Below are 18,010 nucleotides of genomic sequence, written 5' to 3' on the forward strand. Positions count from 1 at the left end.
GACTGTTTTTTGTTTTTGTTAGTTATTTGTTTTTTAAAATTACAAACCAAAGTAAGAAATCCAACATCCTCTTCCAAGAACAACTTTGTGACAGAGCTCCTGAGTGTCTGCAGGACCCCCGCTGTGCTCCCAATACAGTCTCTGCAGCTCCAGTGTGTCCTCTTTTCGGGAAGGAAAGTACATTCAATACATTCACTATCTGTACCCTCTGGAACTTGCACACGCTGATGAGCTGTCTGGAAAAACAAAAAACATTGCGACAGGAAAAGGTATGAACAGCAGATGGCATTTGATAATGGTAAGAATCTGTTTATTTAATACATAGTTCTCACCCCCTCCCGATCCCTCAAAAGGAGATTAAAAAAAAAAAAAAAAAAAAGTGAGCGAAGTGAAAGGAGGCTACATCGTCAGAAAGGAGACTGGATCACTATCACACTCTAGCAGAGACTAAAGAATCCAAGAGGCTCTTGACAGCTGCTTGAGAACCACCGCCCCCAACTGGACTTCGGAGCCGTCACAGCTTGCAAAACAGCGTGAACTTGATCACACGGACAGCCTTGTGAGACCACCATCAAGAGCACTGTGGACACGATTACAACTCACCGTACGGTCACCACCAGCAGCTGCCTTACATAATAGAACCATCAGAAATGGTAAGGAACATCATTACTTACTATAAGCCAACTCATCCCCAGCTCTTTTCCGGGACTGGTCACCTCTGGGGATAAGAAAAGAAGAGGGAATCAACCAGATTACACAGACATCTTCATACATCCAAATGGGAGAAGTGAATTGACATAACTGGTAATACAAGGAAAGCAAGTATTTCAATTCTAACAACCTATCTTAAAACAGGCATTAAACTTAAACAGCAGTACAGTCATTTATAACCTGAATATTCTTAGCTAAAAGGTGTTGTCTTTTAAATATAAAACACTATTAAATGAAGGAAGGATTATCTAGAAAAATGGCTTACACTGGGTTCTAGAAATAGGTTCAGACTAAAAATGTGTTTGAAGATAAACCTGGGTTCTGCTACCAACACCCACAGCGAACGCCATATACTAGGGCACATTTCAAATATGAAATAGAGGATAATTCAAAGTCTTCCCCCCCAAAAAGCCTTATTATAAAACCAAAAACTGCTTAAGGCTTTAGAAAAATCTCAGAATCTTAATGTACATGAATACCCTTCCTACAAGTGGAAGAACATGAGCCTTCATAAATATTAACCAGTTCCATCTTAGACACCTAGAGAAGATTCTAGTTCCACTTTACAGATAAGAGATTCTGATTAGGTCCTAATGCTACCCGTAAATCCTACCTTTGTCTCTCCAGTTTCTCAGACTATAACCCAGACAAATAACTATAATGAGTAATAACAACCAATTTGCTAGCTTTTCCTTGCTTGGTCACTTAGCAGCATATACCTTGTCCCATCTTTTCCTTCCTTAAACACTTCTGGCTCCACCCAGCATAGTTCTTGGCCGCTTTTTCTTTCCCATGTATATATTCTCCGCAGGCCAGGATGGTGATCATACATACCAGTGCAAAGACTTGAAATACTATCCATATACCAATGACTCCCAGGTTTGTCTCCAGCTCTGATTCCTTCCCTATGCTGCAGATAGGAGGTCCAGCTGTCTCCCCTCATCTAACTGGGTGAGTCAGGACTGCTGGCAGTTCAGGATGGCCAGAATGCAGTCTGACTCCACGCCACCCCCACTCCTTCTTCAGTCTTCCTCAATAAATGGCACCACCATCCGCCCAATTACTCAGATCAAAACCCTGGCTCATTCTTGATTTCTTTCTTTCTCTTGCTCTGGAGCATACTGTCGCAAAACATAATCCAAACTCAACCACTCCCCATCATCTTCATGGCTCCACTCCCAATTTAAGCCACCATCATCTCTCCCCGAACACAGCTGCAAGAGTCTTATTATTAGTCCAGACCACAGCCAGAGCCATCTTACATAAAAGCATAAGTAAGATTATTTCATGCCTCTGATTAAAGCCCTTCAGTGGCTTTCCATCACAGTTAAAAATCAATTCAAACTCATTTTCCCAGTCTTGTGAGACATGGCTCTTGCCTACCTCCCTACCCTCATCTTCTACCTCTGGTTCACTACACTCCAGCCATGCTGGCTTTCCTTCTGCGCTGGGACACGCCAGCACTTTGGTACTTTCCTTTGTCTCTGCCTGCAGCACTCTTCCCGCTAGTTAGCCACGTGGCTGTCTCCTTACCACCCAGGTCCTCACTGGAATGTCTCCTCCTTGGAAGGCGTTTCATGTTCAAGTTGGCTGGACCAGCCCTTCACACGTGCTCTGGTCACTCACTCTTTATCCCATGCTGTCTCGGTTTGTTCACAGCATGTTTTATTATGTGAAATAATTTGCGTACATGTTCGTTATTTATCTCCCAACATTAGAGCACAAGCTCCATAAAAACTGGGTCTCATTTTTACCCAATACTTAGAATAGTGTCTAGCACATGGGCAGAAAATAAATATCTGCTGAATTAACAAATCAGTGAATAATTCATAAATGGCCTCTACAGATGGATTATGAAAATGCTAGCTCAAGTAATTATTTCATGCTTTTGAGTGATCTTCTAGATTAGCAGAGTTTCCCACTCTCCTTCCCTGGCTGTGCTCAAGACCAGGACAGAAACCTCTTGCTGGACAAGGCGAAGAGTCTCGATCACCAGCAGGAAGAGAAGATACCAAATGGCCTCTGAAGGTTTTTTCTCTAGGCTGGGCATGTAGAGAAAAACATGCAGCACACATAGCATGAACTAGCATCAACGAGCCTTAGGCAGCCTAAAGAACCCTCAACAAATCTGCCCTAATGCCACTTTCTTAACACCTCTGCTGTTAACACTACCCCTGGCCAAAGCCAGCTGTATCATCACAGTTAAGCATTCACCAAATATTCTGAAGCAAGTAGGTTAATGCTGATCAAAAACGAAGACACAGGATTTTATATCCAGAGCCTCAACTTGTATACACAACCTTCATTCCCACTCCCAAAGGGTTAAATAAAAGCTGAACACGTAAAAATAAGAGGAGAATAAAACAGATGTGCAAACAACAGAAGGCACAAAGGGATGTGAATGTGATATGTGAATGTGATATATGCGAGAGGCTGTGTATGTGGCCAAAGATATTATCTAATGCTCCAAGTCTGGCAAGCTATGGCTGCCCTCAAAACCAGACCCCTGCTACTAAACAAAAAAGTGCCAATTCTAGAGTGACCCTCTCAACTAAAAGATCAACAAGATCCCTGCAAGGTTCTATTTTTGTTGCAGAATTCCAAGTAACAAGTACTCTGCAAGATACCTACCTTTAAAAGCTATTCGGCACAAGCTCTGAAGAGACCCATAGTCTGGTTTGAAAGAGAACGTTCCGTCTAAGGGCACTCATGTTAGAAGTTCCCAAACAAGATTACATAATGTCATCTTTGATACCAACCTGCCCTCCCCCACCCTCCAATAATCAATTTAATCATGCAGGTAACAGATAAAGACAAAATTCTGCTCTCATTTGTTAAGTCTAGTACGTGTATTTCCATGTACATAAAGATGCTGCACGTGAACTCCAGCTCCGATGAGAAATGCCCATTAACTGCAATCGAGGATATATTTGACAACACCCACACCTCATTTCAAAGACACTCTGTGCCATCCACATCGAAGCTGTGTGATGCCTATTCAGGACTACGCCATGTAAATGGAACACGATCTTAAATGAAGAAATTGTGAAGCTCAGCAGGAATCGTGTAACTGGTTAGACATAAATCATAAAATGACTGCTCAATCAGGACAGCCAGCAACAGAATTCTGGTCAGACAGTCTGTACTATATTCTCAAGGTTTTTTGCATCGATGGACATCATTTCTCCCAAAACAATCCTAGCCAGATAATGAACAAAGAAGGCATCAGGTCTGGCAGGGCAGACTGCAGAAGACCCACATACAAGAGATTCACGGCAGCACGGGCAGCCTTTCTCTCAGCTGTTGAGTACATCATGTGCGCACACCTTTCCGTGGGGGGTGGGGCGGCTCAGCAGTGGAGTGGAGTGAGTCCAAGAATGTCAGCTTAGACAGAGCCTACTCTGTGCAAAGCACCCTTCAGCATAACCTGTGAGGCAGACTTTAGTCCTCACAGTAATGCAGAGGTTAATTTAATTCCAGAAGGGGCCCAATCTGGTTTGTAAAATAAAACATTTTAATCATATCACCTCTTGAAATACTAACATTTAAATTTCAGGCAGAAGTTGTATGAAAGAATTCCACTAAGAGAAACAAAAATTCTAATACACACCAAAAATCCAAGGGACCTTTCCCGACTACAACCCACTTGGCCTTGGCAGAGCAGCGCCGTGTTAGTCCTTCACGTACAAAGGCAACGTCACACTAGGCTATTTATGGAGTCAGTTCCTCTTTCATCCCGAGCAAATTTTAAGAGCTGCTGCACACTAAGCAGTCCTGCACCCTGTCCTCTTCTTCCAGTTCCAAAATCAGGCTTAGGAAAATATCTGATGTGTTTACATAGTTCCAGACACTGTTCTGGAAGGTGAATTCAAGGTGTTCAGAGAAATCCACAAGAGCTATCTTCACACAGTGCTTCACAGAAATAAAGGTTTTCAGAAGGCTGTTTAGTTTTTAAAGGCATCAATAAACTCACCTCTAAAATTAAAAGCAAACATTCAAATAAAAACATGAATAAAAGCATAAAGACTTCACTATTATGGTAAGCCTAAATTAAAGAAAACCATAAAAGGTATACTCAGATTATTTTCCATTCCCTTAAAAACATTTAAGAAAAAACTTTCAACTGCGATTCAAAACCCATACGCCATAAAGAAAAAACCTGATAATCACACAAAAATAAAAAACTGCTGCATGACTTAAAACAAAAAAGCCACCATGAGTAAAGTCATGGACAAACTGAGAAAACTAACGGTCTTATCTTGGGCAAACAATCTCTGCACCACACAGAGAGCCCCTAGAATTCAAGAAAAAAAAGACTAACAAACAGAAAAGTAAGCAAAGGTCATAAGCAGGCAGTTTACCAAAAAAGAAATACAACATGTTCATATTCTCAGCCTCACTCGTAAGAGAAATGCAAATGAAACCAACTCTGAGTAATTATTTTTCACCTGCCAGACCAGAGAAAATCCAAAAGTGTAACGACACACTCTACCGGCAAGACTATAAAGAAGAGGTACTTTCAAAATTTGCTGGTGGATATGCAAAACTGCACAATCCTCTGTGAAGGGAAAACTGGTGATACTGATCAAAATTACACCTGCCTTTTATTTTCGGCTCAGCAATCCCACTGACGGGAATTTACTCTCCAGATCCACCTGCAACAGGTACAAAATTATGCACGTACAAGGGTATTCATTGTAGCACATGTGTGACAGCAAGACCGGAAATAATTCAAGTTGCCATCCACAGGGGAGTGGCTAAACAAGTTCTAGCTACACAACAGAATGTGTAAGAAAGGAATAAAAATGAGAACACATATCGTGTCTGCTTGCATCGGTATATTAAAAGGCACACCGAAAGGAATCATCAGCAGCTCATAAAATGGTCACCTAACGAGGTAGGAACAGATTGGAAGACAAGAAGGAGCAAAACTTCTCAATGTATCCTTTTTATATCATCTTGACTTTTGAACCGTATGAATAGAACAGCTCTTCAAATATGACTAAGTAAAATGCTATGCCATTAAACGGCTTCATTCTGTGTATGAAAATAATACCGTTATTAGAAATACTGCAATTAATGTCAGGAAACACCTGGCCACTGGACATCAGGGAGAAAAATTAGCCTAACATTCCAGCATTCCTATGGCCTTCCCTTAACTTGATCCAAGAAAGTCAAGATTACCAGACCTATCTACACAGCTTCCGTGGGCCTTTCCTGTGTGAGCTGCCAGCAAGGGGGCAAATGATCAGTGGATTACTCAGTGCCCTCATTACCACATGAATATAGATAGCACAAGGGCAAAAAGGGAATAAATACCAACCCGTGAGGCTACAAAGAACAGACTTTCTACTTCCTTTCCTAACCTGTGCCGAGACTAGAGACAGTAACAGTGATCTTGGTCAAGACTGGTGTTCCGAAACTTAGCTTGGCTTCAGAACCAGTGAAAGACAAGGTCCATCCCCAGCCTAGCCTTAGATAAAGTGAATCAATATTCAACCTGCCATTGTGTTCACAACTATGCCTAACTTTCCGTAACTTTCTTCCTTTAATGTCAGGAATTGAAACAAGAGAAGGTATTTAAGAGTGCTGAGAGTAGGGATTATGAAAATATAAGGCCTGACTGCACCTTTCAATGATTTGGTGACACAACAGGGTATTTTCCCATAGTATAATCTATTTCAATTGAAAAAATGCACTTTGCAAGACTTTCTGGGATATAGCTACGATATTGAACTGCAAATTTTAGAAAAATTAGCCAAGTGTATGTATCAAAACCAAGGAAGGCAAATTTTCTGGACACATGTAAATATATACTCCAATTTTTAAGAAGAAACAAGTAGAATCTAGGACAAAAGTGAAAATATGAAAAACAGAATCTAAAAGCCTCTTTACTGGTTTAGTCGTAAAACGAAGTCATTTGCTTGTACCTTGTAACTAAAGTACCTTGTAACTAAACATAAAATTTCTCTGTTTTCCCAGGTGTTGAGAACTAACGTAGAGGATCAAAACTAGAAGAGCACTTAGAGGCTTCCCAGTCTAACTACTCACCCACTGAGAAATCCTGTCTTCAAATCCATTTTTAGTGACAGGCGGCTTCCATGGAATCAGACCCCAGCTGTCCCATCTCTGTGCACAGACAGGGAGCCAATGGCCTCTCCCCGCAGTGTCACCTTGACCATTCAGCAGTTATTTCCCACTCTAAGAACTCTGGCCTCCCTCCCCTGCCAAGCCAAACTGGCCTAAGGAAATGGACACATTTTGTCAAAAGGGGGGAAAAAAACTTGCCTCGTAAAACCATTCTGTATAAGTTCTCTTTGAAGTTTCTGATCTTCAGCAGCATATTCAGAAAGTTCAGACTCCACCGCCGGAGGGAGAATGTTTGGAATAAATTTAGAAAACAGAGTTGGAGCCATCTGAACCCACTCTGTGAGGAAAGGAAAAGATTCATTAAGGAAATCAGACAAGTTAAATGAAAAATGTAAAGTTTTCTTCTGTTCAAAGAAAGAATATATATTAAACCAAACTCAAAATGGGGGGAAAATTAGTGTAATCCTATTCTGATAAAAAATATACAAACAGGTTAAATTTCCTTTCTAAAATGAATTTATAGTCAAAGAAAGCAGTTATTTTTCCATTTTGCTGTCTTAACAAAATTTAATGAAAATCTCTAGAGAATCTGTGAATGGACCTATCAAAAATTGTAATTAATACGGGGGAAAAATGAGTGAGACAGGCAAAGAATTCCAAGTGGAAGGGACTTAAAAGCGAGGGTTTGGTGGAAATACTAACCCCTATAAGCATTAATTAAACAAAACAAACAAACAAACAAGCAAGCAAAACAGACGCTTAGAGCAGTGGTCCAGATGGGAGATGCACAGAGGTATGAGCAAAACACATAAAGGGGATTTAAAAAGTATACATTTCCAGTTATACTAACAAAGTCACAGAGATGAAAGTACAGCACAGAAAACATAGTAAAAAATATCGTAACAATGATTGGTGACAGACGGCAGCTACGCTGATGGTGGTGAGCACTGAGTAATGTACAGACGGAAGTGTCGAACCAATGTTCTATACCCGAAACCGACATAACGTTGCATGCCACCTATGCTTCAATACCAAAAAAAATTAAACAAGCACACCACATATGTACATACACACATACATACATACTGGCCCAAGAATAGAGAATAGTACAGGTAATAAGGAAGCATACAAAAAGTATCACAAAAATGGGGGAGAGAGGTCTAAACATTTAGGAAGTAGGCTGAAGATAACTAGAGTAAGTACTTTTGAAATAAAAACCTATTTTGGCCCAAACTAAATTATAGCAAATTAAATGTATGCAGTATTGAAAGAAAAGAGAATTAACATGGGTATCAAATTATTAAGAAAGAGATAAAAGATAAAGAGAATACTCTATAGAAAAATAAGCGTTCATCTATCAAAACAGAAAAGGCAAACATTTGCATCAGACATGACAAAGGTGAATCAGTATCCTTATTTATAAAACATTTTTATAAATCAGTAAGACCAAATAAATGAATGAAAGACAGGACTAATAATATACAAGACTTATAATTTGCAAGAAAAAAATAAACACAATGACAGCCTTGTTAATATTCAAAAAACTCAAGCTAAAATAAACACTCTCTTCCTCTTATTTTGTGAACGCTAAATACAACTAAAATCCACCTGTACCAAGGGCATGCTAAAACTAGCATTCCCCTACCCTGCTGGTGGTCTCAATTTAGCACTGTTATCCCTTTTAGATTCTTTTAATCTTGTCCTTTCAAATTTTCCCTTTTGGAAAACATCTTGGATGTACATATCAAAAACCATAAAATGTCAATGCTGTATTTAATCCAGTGAGCTCGCTTTAAAAATTGTAATTTGAGTAAATAATTCTATATCTGAAACAAACACAAGCAAACAAATATGTTTAATGCTGTGTGATGCTGGGTCACTGGTAAGTAAAAAATGCCCAACAGGAGGACAGTAAGTTAAACACGACCAGAACAAAACAACAACAACAACAAAAACAAATACCACAAAAACACCACCAGGGCCAAGCCGCTCACGCACTGTATAAACTCATGGCAAAAATGTTCTCAATAGTGTCCCTCCTGTTAGCTCAACTCAAATATGGCTTTACGGTCTCCACACGGTGCCCGGGAGAGCCGCTAGCCATCAGTCAGAGATGGCAGGAGTCAGACCGATATGCCATTTTCAGGAACTCCAGGCAATCATTAAAATACAAGATGAAGGAATCAAAGAAAAGTGTGTGTATTAAATGAAGAAGGGCCGGCTGGGACAGCTGGCACTGTGTCTCAACTAAGCTTCTAAAGATCGGATGGAAACACACCAAAAATTGTAATAGTCATAAGAATCTCCAAGGATTAGGGTCTAGGAATTAGTTTAAAAAACTTTCTTGGGTGACTCTCATTATACAAAGATCAGTGCTTGAGAACCACTGCAATGAAAGAAACTTCCACATTTAAAATTCAACTTTTAAAGTATTTTAACCTTAATCTGTCCAGTGACTAAAACTACTTTAACAAACCAGGAGCACAACAGGCACTGGCAAGACAGGTAAATGTCAAAATTATGTTTAATAGTATCTCAGAAAATGCCTAGGGCGGCAAACGGTTAGTCTGTGATAAAATTTGCCTTTTCAAAAGGACAACTCTCAAATACAAAATTCTCCTCACAAGTAGTATGAATCCTATTATAAGAGCTCGAACATGGATAAAACAGCATTTGGATAAATACATATCTGTAAGTTTTCCTACCCTTAGTGATTAGTTTTATTATGCAATTTTGCTATAGATGATAAAAGCCAGAGCTGATAAAGCTGCCTACTTGGGAGGCAGAATTTAGAAATTTGTCATACTGCATTTGGATGCCTTCCAAAATTAAAGAAAAAAAAAAAATTCATAACCTATAGCACTAAAAGAAAACTTCATGAGCCATTTTCATCATTTAATAAAATGAATACAAAATTCTGAGAAACTAGAAAACATCAGTTTACTGGACATATGTAATAAAATATTTTTGCTATTTTATGTAAGTAATTAATTACTTTATAAGAATAACTTGTTTACAGTTATCAAGAATAGAGCAAGGCCTGATCCAAATTTAAGTAACATTACATCTGAATATTCTAGCAGACACTCATCATATACAAAGTAACCTGGGAAAGAAGGTATTTCTGACATCACAGTCTACTACTGGCACCACAGTTTTTAATTGGTTTCCATTTCAGCAAGCTAAATTCTCACATGTCTTTCAAATTAATTAAGCAAACAATCAAGCCGTCAATTAATGAAAATAAAATAACCACTGGACCCAACTGAAGAGTAATCAAAACAGCTAATATCAGCCATGCTTATTATCAGGTACCATGTTAAGCTCTTTAGATCATGTTTTATTTCATTCAATCCTTAAATGACATAAAGAATTCCACAAAAAAGCACTGTCAAAAAAGCATCCCTTAAGGTTTCTAGATTGTAGAACAATGTTCTACCCTGAGATCTTTTTTTTTTTTTTAATATTTATTTATTTTTGAGAGAGAGAGAGAGAAAGAGCGAGAGCAGGGGAGGGGTGGGGGGTGGGGGGGACGGGACAGAATCCGAAGCAGGCTCCAGGCTCTAGGCTGTCAGCACAGAGCCCAACATGGGTCTCAAACCCACAAACCGCAAGATCATGACCTGAGCCGAAGTCGAACACTTAACTGACTGAGCCACCCAGGTGCCCCTACCCTGAGAGCTTTTGCAATCTCTCTTACTAAAGGCATTTTGTAATTCGCTGGACAACTGTATGACAAGATTGAGGTTCTGGCTTATAAATAGGAAGATAAATACAAAAACATCTTGGGGTTCCTTTATATTCATAATTTAAAAAAAAATTTTTTTTTTTTTTACATTTATTTATTATTGAGAGACAGAGAAAGACAGGGCATAAGCATGGGAGGGGCAGAGAGAGGGGGAGAGACACAATCTGAGGCAGGCTCCAGGCTCTGAGCTGTCCGCACAGAGCCTGACGCAGGGCTTGAACCCACAAACCGGGAGATCATGACTGAGCCGAAGTCGGACGCTCAACCGACTGAGTCAACCAGGCGCCCCTCATAATGTTTTTTGTTTTTTTTGTTTTTTTTTTTTTAAATTCTAAGATAGATACATTAAGACAATTTACAAGCCAGGCCTTTGAATACAGTGATCTCTGATTTTTGGTTCTGCTGTTCTGACTCTCTCTCTCCTCACAATATACTTATGAAATGACTGTACATTTACCAACACTTCTAGATTCCTTGCAATTTATAAAATAGGCCTGAGAACATGAAGTTGTGGGTATGTATGTCTACATATACTTGCAGTGTGGGGTACAAGCAAAGGAGAAACTCCATAACAAAAAAAGAGATTAATACTGGATATGAGTGAGATTCAATTTCATCCAAAACGTCTGCTACAAATTCATTCCTTGTATTTCCTAACCGAGTTGGTTTTCACTAGTGTGGAAAGAATTTCAAGCGAGTCCTGAGTTTACATTTCATAATGATGAGTGTAGTATCTACTCAATGTTTTCTGGTTTTTTTTGCTATAACAAATCCAAATACCATTAAGCCTCAAGAAACAGATAGACAAACACTGTCCTCTTGGATAAGCTGGAGCTACCATAAACAGATAAACAAGCCCAACCCCAAAAGAAATGACCACTATTTACCTGGTCTGAGAGTGTATAGGCCTTTCACAATATTTGCCATAGTTGAAGGTGTGACCTGAAATGGTGTTGACTGGGCTTCTAAGAGTAAAGCTGAAAGAAGAGAAAATGGGTTATAAAAATGATAGAACACTTATTGTCAAGGTTTCTGTTACTATTTTTCCCAAAGACTAAAGAGCAAACGGGCACAAAAAAAGAACAGCCTCAGAGGACAAACCAAGTTTATACTCCCAAGAGTTTTAAAAATCCAATGCACTAGAGCTCAATCTAATAAGTAAACATGTGCAGGTCTGTTAAAACACTAAGGGAGATTATTCAATTCATGGAGGTTCTGAAAATAAGCTTTCCAAAAGCAATAGTATTCACGGTACTTAGCAAGTGAGCTGAGAGTACCTCCCACTAAGTTCATGAGTCAGGAGGTTTACATTTGGAAAATAAAATGGTCTCTAACCCCCTTGAATCATTTCTCTTTCCCCAAATCGCCATATTTGAGGCTCCTGGATACTTCATTCGTAATTTTAGGAAATGCAATCAGTCAGAAAGTCACTTTTCCAAATGCTACAACTACATGTACTTTTTTCTTACTAAAAGTAAAGACAAGACACTGCCTGGCTCATCCTCACTTTCCTGACTCTCACAACCACAGGACTCCGACCGACAGTGACAAGAGAGTCAGTTTTCTTTTAGGTTATCTTCTCCAATGAAAATTTTATTAAAACATTTTTAAATAAATAGAAATAATTCCTCCAAATAACATCACTAACAGATATCAACATATTCCATCATTTCGTAGATACAACAGACACCACTGACTCAGAAGTTAATTTTTAATTTATCTCTCAAAGACCTACAATTGACTACCCCCAAACCCATAAAACTTGGCATAATTTTACTCTAAGCTAAGCTTGTAAAGTCATATATAAGCTATGCCTTTTCAAAAATGAAAACACCACCTCACTTGGCCAGCAATGATTTTATAGTTTTCAAACACGCAATGCGAGTTACATCTGAACTTATGTGATGACAGTAAGAGGTATACTGTTCAAGGTGATCCTTCTGCTTCTATGGTCAGGAGAGAGCTGCTAACTCTGAATGGCACAGATAGATACATTTTAAGGATGACAAAAGCACTGCAGAAAATGTTTTAGAATGCAATTAATTATTTATTTTTATTTTATTTTTATTTTTTTAATAATTATTTATATTTGAGAGAGAGGGAGAGCTCGAGCAGGGAGGGGCAGAGAGAGACAAAGACATAGGACCCGAAGCGGGCTCTGCGGTGACAGCAGAGAACTCGATACAGGACTCGAACACACGAACTGTGAGATCATGACCTCAGCCAAAGCTGGATGCTTAACCAACTGATCACCCAGGTGCCCCTAAACATTGCAATTCTAAATTTTAGACCCTAGGAGTCTCTTCAACTCAAGGTTATCTCTAATTTCAACATATGTCCCACATGCAGACTCTACCTCAAATCATTTCCTACCTTTTGACCAATCATTTTGGCCTTCGTAAATCTTGATCCCACTAAATCTTCATGTTCAGTCACATGTTAATTATGTAATCAAATATATACATTTACAAATGAAGAAATGATACATTCACAAATTAAATTATACATAAAATATATAAAAATTAATTTGGGGTGAATTAAATGAAAAGAATTATATTCAATAACAAACAATTACAAAGTTGAGAAGGTGTTAACAGTTCACTAAAATCCTCTCCACCTAAATTATTTTTAGGAGATCAGTGTTTAGAAGACTTGTAGTTGATCTCCTCTTTTAAGAAAAAGGAAGAGAATCTGGGGAGGCAGCAGCTTGAGACTGGGAAGAAAATATTTCTTGAGTATTTAACAGGTGCTGGGTACTTTACAGGTTTCTCATAAACTTTACTTACAATTTACTTTCTCACAAGCTTAATTATCATCTTTTTTTTTTTTAACAGATAGGGAAACAGAGGCTAAAAACAAAACAATATAAAACATAATGAAAAATGCATCCAAAGTCACAGAGCTAGCAGGCAGCAGAAGAGGGCTGAGAACCTATGTTTCACTCTAAATTTGCATTCTAATTCACCATGCCACCGTTGAAATACAGATCTTACATGTAACAGGTACTAATAAAGTACTAACTAGTACTAAAGCCACTGTTAACTAAACCCTTAGTTAACAGTCCCCCCCCCCCCCCCCGCCAAATTATATAGTTAAAAAGACAAAACAAGGATTCTCCAACAATCCCACTGATGGAAACTAGAATTGGACTTTAGTGAACTTCTAATGCTCTCACCTCTTTCTTTACAGTCTATGATATTAAAGTCCAGAGAGATTAAGTGCCATCCTGAGAGTCACACAGCTTAACAGTTGACCTGGAACCAGAACGAAGCTCCTCCACTCATCCAATTATTCCTCAGAGCTACAAGCTGACCCCAGGGCTTCTCTCCTCTTTTAATATGAGAAGTAATTCTTAAAATCAAAACTGAAATTAAAAATATTTTTTGGGGTGCCCAGGTGACTCAGTCACTTGAGTGTCCAACTTCAGCTCAGGTCATGATCTCGTGCTTCACAAGTTCAAGCCCCACATCGGGCTCTATGCTGACAGCTCAGAGCTTGGAGCCTGCCTCAGATTCTGTGTCTCCCCCCTCTCTCTCTCTGTTCCTCCCCGGCTCATGTTCTCTCTCTCAAAAATAAATAGACATTAAAAAAAAAAATAAAAGTTAAAAAAAAAAACTACCTTTATTTGCAATGAGAAGTCACTATCTTCATTCATGAAACAATTGTTAAAATAGGGCATTAAAGGGACACCTAGGTGATCATTAGGGCATTAAAGGGACACCTGGTTCATCTCAGGTCATGATCTCGTGGTTTGTGGGTGTGAGTCCTATATCCGGCTCCACACTGGCAGGGCAGACAGGCGTGCTTGGGATTCTCTCTCTCCCTCTCTCTCAACCCCTCCTATCTCTGTCTGTCTCTCTCTCTCAAAATAAACTTAAAAAAAAAAAGGCCTGCTTTTAAAAAATAATACACAAATTTTTAAAAACCAGGGCATTCGAATACCAATTATTCATTAGCAGAGAGGGTGTTCATTTTGCTCTGCTGTAAAACATGGCCCCTAAATTGTTTCAACAGGTCTCCCACTGAGAGGTGTCCCTGTCCAGTCCCCTGGAATCTGGGTTCTATAACTGCCTGCTCAACAGAAGACAGCAAAAGTGACACTGTGCCAGTTTCTAGGCCCAGGACTTAAGAAACTGGCAGTTTCCATTTCCTAGATCTTGGGACACTCACTCTTAGAGGGAACACAAGAGAGAAAACTACAGCCACCACAACTTGCCAGTCATATGAGTGACCCATCTTCAAAGTCCCCGACCCCTGGGTGAGTCGCATCAGCCGATGCTGAGTACAAAAGAGATAAAGTGCCCCGCAAAGCCCTGCCCAAATTGCAGATGTGAGCAAAATAAATGACTTTATAAAAGATTATGTGTTGAGGTGATATGTTACATGGTAATAATAAACACTAGCATTTTCAAATGTATCTAAAGCCACAAAAAGGAAATTACTGATCAGAATTCAGACAATTATACACATGGAGTGTAGCTGTTTTTGCTGGAGGGGATAAGTATAGGAAAATGTCAACTAGGGCCAAGAAATCAATTCTTAATAGCTGTGTTTTTCTGATTTAATTAATATTAGCCTTTCTATGCCTCATTTTCTCCATCTGTAAAATGGAGGTAATGACTGTCCTAAAGTACCTAGAATAGGTCCTACTACATAGTAAGCACTATATGTGTGTTTATTTTTAAAAAATCTTTTTTTTTTAAACATAACATTATTAAACACTTAGAGTGTCTCTTGTTGTTACAGAGCCCAAACTAGGCCAGTGATCACTGTGTGAATCCCTTACTCTAAGCACAATGCCTGGTAACTGCTCAACAGATAACTGATAAGCTCAGGTTTATCCAATTTACAAAAGCTTAAGGAACTTTACAGTTTACTTGGAAAAGAAAAGCCTGTCTACCTTTAAATATAATTTTGGTTGAAAATCAGATTCTATAATAAACAAGATGATAATTACTTTTTTTTGAAAAATAAAGTACAAATTAATTGAAGGTTTAAAAGGAAAAAAAAAAATTCATTTTTTTCCGGATTTTATGTCTTTATGTGGTCTGATCTTATAAAATATCATGAATTTATGGAAGGCTTACATGGACTGAAGACAGAGTTGTCTCACCAGATCTGGACTACTATATTCTCTTTGAATATTTTCTTTGTTTTTGCCTAATAAAATTGATTTCCAAATTAATGACAAATATAAAAACATACAGAGTAATCAAATAAGCTTTTCTACCAAATGGCAGTGTTTCTCAAAGAATTTTAAAAGGAAAGACTTCAAAATACTCTGTTCTAATTTACAGTGAAGGCAAAGACAATGTCAACATCAGAGATAATATTTAAGTGGTTGTAACAGCTGCAATATCTCATGAGATTACATTTAAAGATGTTTATAAACATATGTCCAGTTTTTTCAAAAGTCGTACTCCCAAGATATCAGTCTCTATTCTGATTCTAGAATCTGTTGGGAACATAATAATGAAACAAATATTATCTTCATCTAGCATATTATTTGAAAATTCTGCTTTTCTAAAATAAACTAGCCCAATGTTTAACAGTTCCTTCTCTTAATTTAAAGAGTTTATGGTCAAGCTTAGAATAATTCTTTGTAAATACTAATAAAAGTTTGCTGTGGTACAGACTATTTATGACTATTAGGAAAGCAAAAAATACACACTACAAATCCAAATATCTGCCAAATTCTAAAAAACGACTTCAATAATATACTGCATAAAATAGGAGCTTTTAAAAGATGCTGAGACATTAGGTTGTAGGGACTTCCTAAACTCCACGTAGAGAGGTATACTCTTTCAGGAAAGGTAGGATAAGATGCCACCTACTGGGATGGGGCAGGGGGCCAGGGAATAGGGGGAGAGAAAAACTAACTGAACTTGGCACTTTGATCTGCTTACTTGCTGACTATGTTGCCATTACAGTAACCATTTTACAAGTCCCAACTAATAGAAGAAAAACTCAGGACCAGAGGCTGAGAAGCTTGCCTAACATATAGTTAATAAGTGACAGAGCCAGACTAGAGATTTTTTTTTTTTTTTTTTTTTTGAGAAGAGATTTTTATACCAAAGGGTAAAAAAATCAGAGAGGATTCTGTGCTTCCATTTCAAAGATACAGTATTGTGCTCCTTCCAGAATTACCCTTAACAAAGTTATGGGTTAACTTCCCCCATTGTTGGCGGAGGGATGCGGGGGAAGAGGAAGTGTCAGGCCAGATAATAAAGGCACTCACTGCCCAATAACCTGGCTAAGTGCCCCCAGCTCTCCAGGGGGCTTCAAATCACATTTTCAATTCCTTTGGGTCTCTCTCTACAGAACTGAACTTCCAACACATCTTGCTATGATTCAGAAGATGTCAACCCTGGGCTTTATATGCCGATGCTCTCTAATCAAAAATCAAAAAGATCACTGGGGTGCCTAGGTGGCTCAGTCGGTTAGGAGTACGACTCTTGATTTCAGCTCGGATGGTGATCTCACAGTTTGTGAGGTCAGTTCATGAGGTTGAGCCCTGCGTTGGGCTTTGCACCAACAGCACAAAGCCTGCTTGGGATCCTCTTTCTCCTCTCGCTATGCTCCTCCCTTGCTCATGCTCTCGCTCTCTCTCAAAATAAATAAACTTAAAAACAAAAACAAAAAAAACCTTGTTAGTGTTAACTCATCCCTGTAAGTTGAAAACACTTACGCATTAGGCTGTAAATGTGCTTTTCTGCAACATGTTCCGTAAACAGCTTTATAAGGTCATCTTTTAGGTCTCTGTTAAGCTTGGTTTCGATGTAAAACTTATTCTGAAAGAGAAAATACATTATGTTTAGTGTATCGATTAGGGGGAAATGATCTGTCTAATGAACTGAAGCACTAAAAAATAAATTATTTTAGGAAACAATTTATAAGGGCATCAATTAAAACATTAAACCCCAATATCAGAAAACAAAAGCCCTGCTACTATTAGTTATATGTCTTTCTGGCAAGGGGTTAAAGTACATAAAGATAAAATGCTATGAACCACACTACACTCCAAAAGAACACGGGAAGATACTCAACATTAACTAAACAGATATAGAGACACATGGACCACACTGCGGGAGAGGCACATAACATGCCCTTTAGAAACAACTCCATCATTGAAAGGCAACAACAGGAAACACTAGGGAAAGGTACCCCCTTTACCAACGATCTAGGCTGAGCAGGCACTGGTTGACTCCCCAACATACAATCCATTGTAATCATTAGTCTAAGTTATTCACCTGTGGCATTTCTTAGGAATGGTTTTTGATTCAAAGGCAGACACATGACCCAACATAGAACAATCAGACTGAGGGAAACCTAGGCTTTGGTGCCAAGCATCTTATAGTCACTTTACAACCGTGAGAATAAGATGAAACAGATGCTGTGTACAGTGAAGAGACAAAAAAGAACCTGAATCCTTGGTAACACTACTGAACCATGGATTCAACC

The 18,010-nt window shown here is 38.6% G+C and overlaps 1 protein-coding gene across 1 annotated transcript in view; it reads right to left on the reverse strand.

Annotated features, from left to right (window-relative positions):
- Positions 1 to 3: 3 nt before the first annotated feature.
- CACUL1 (CDK2 associated cullin domain 1) overlaps positions 4 to 18,010 on the reverse strand; it is a 69,904-nt gene continuing 51,897 nt past the window's right edge. Inside the window, exons 5-9 of the mRNA XM_086680981.1 lie at positions 17,238 to 17,340; positions 11,437 to 11,526; positions 7,000 to 7,138; positions 675 to 718; positions 4 to 236 (exon numbers count right to left, since the gene is read on the reverse strand). Of these exons, the coding sequence (XP_086537107.1) occupies positions 196 to 236; positions 675 to 718; positions 7,000 to 7,138; positions 11,437 to 11,526; positions 17,238 to 17,340 (417 nt within the window). The 3' untranslated portion in view covers positions 4 to 195. The remainder of the gene's footprint in view (positions 237 to 674; positions 719 to 6,999; positions 7,139 to 11,436; positions 11,527 to 17,237; positions 17,341 to 18,010) is intronic.

This window comes from Puma concolor, chromosome D2 (assembly GCF_028749965.1).
Source record: "Puma concolor isolate L17-30 chromosome D2, mPumCon1.1.hap2, whole genome shotgun sequence".
Taxonomy (NCBI): Eukaryota; Metazoa; Chordata; class Mammalia; order Carnivora; family Felidae; genus Puma; species Puma concolor.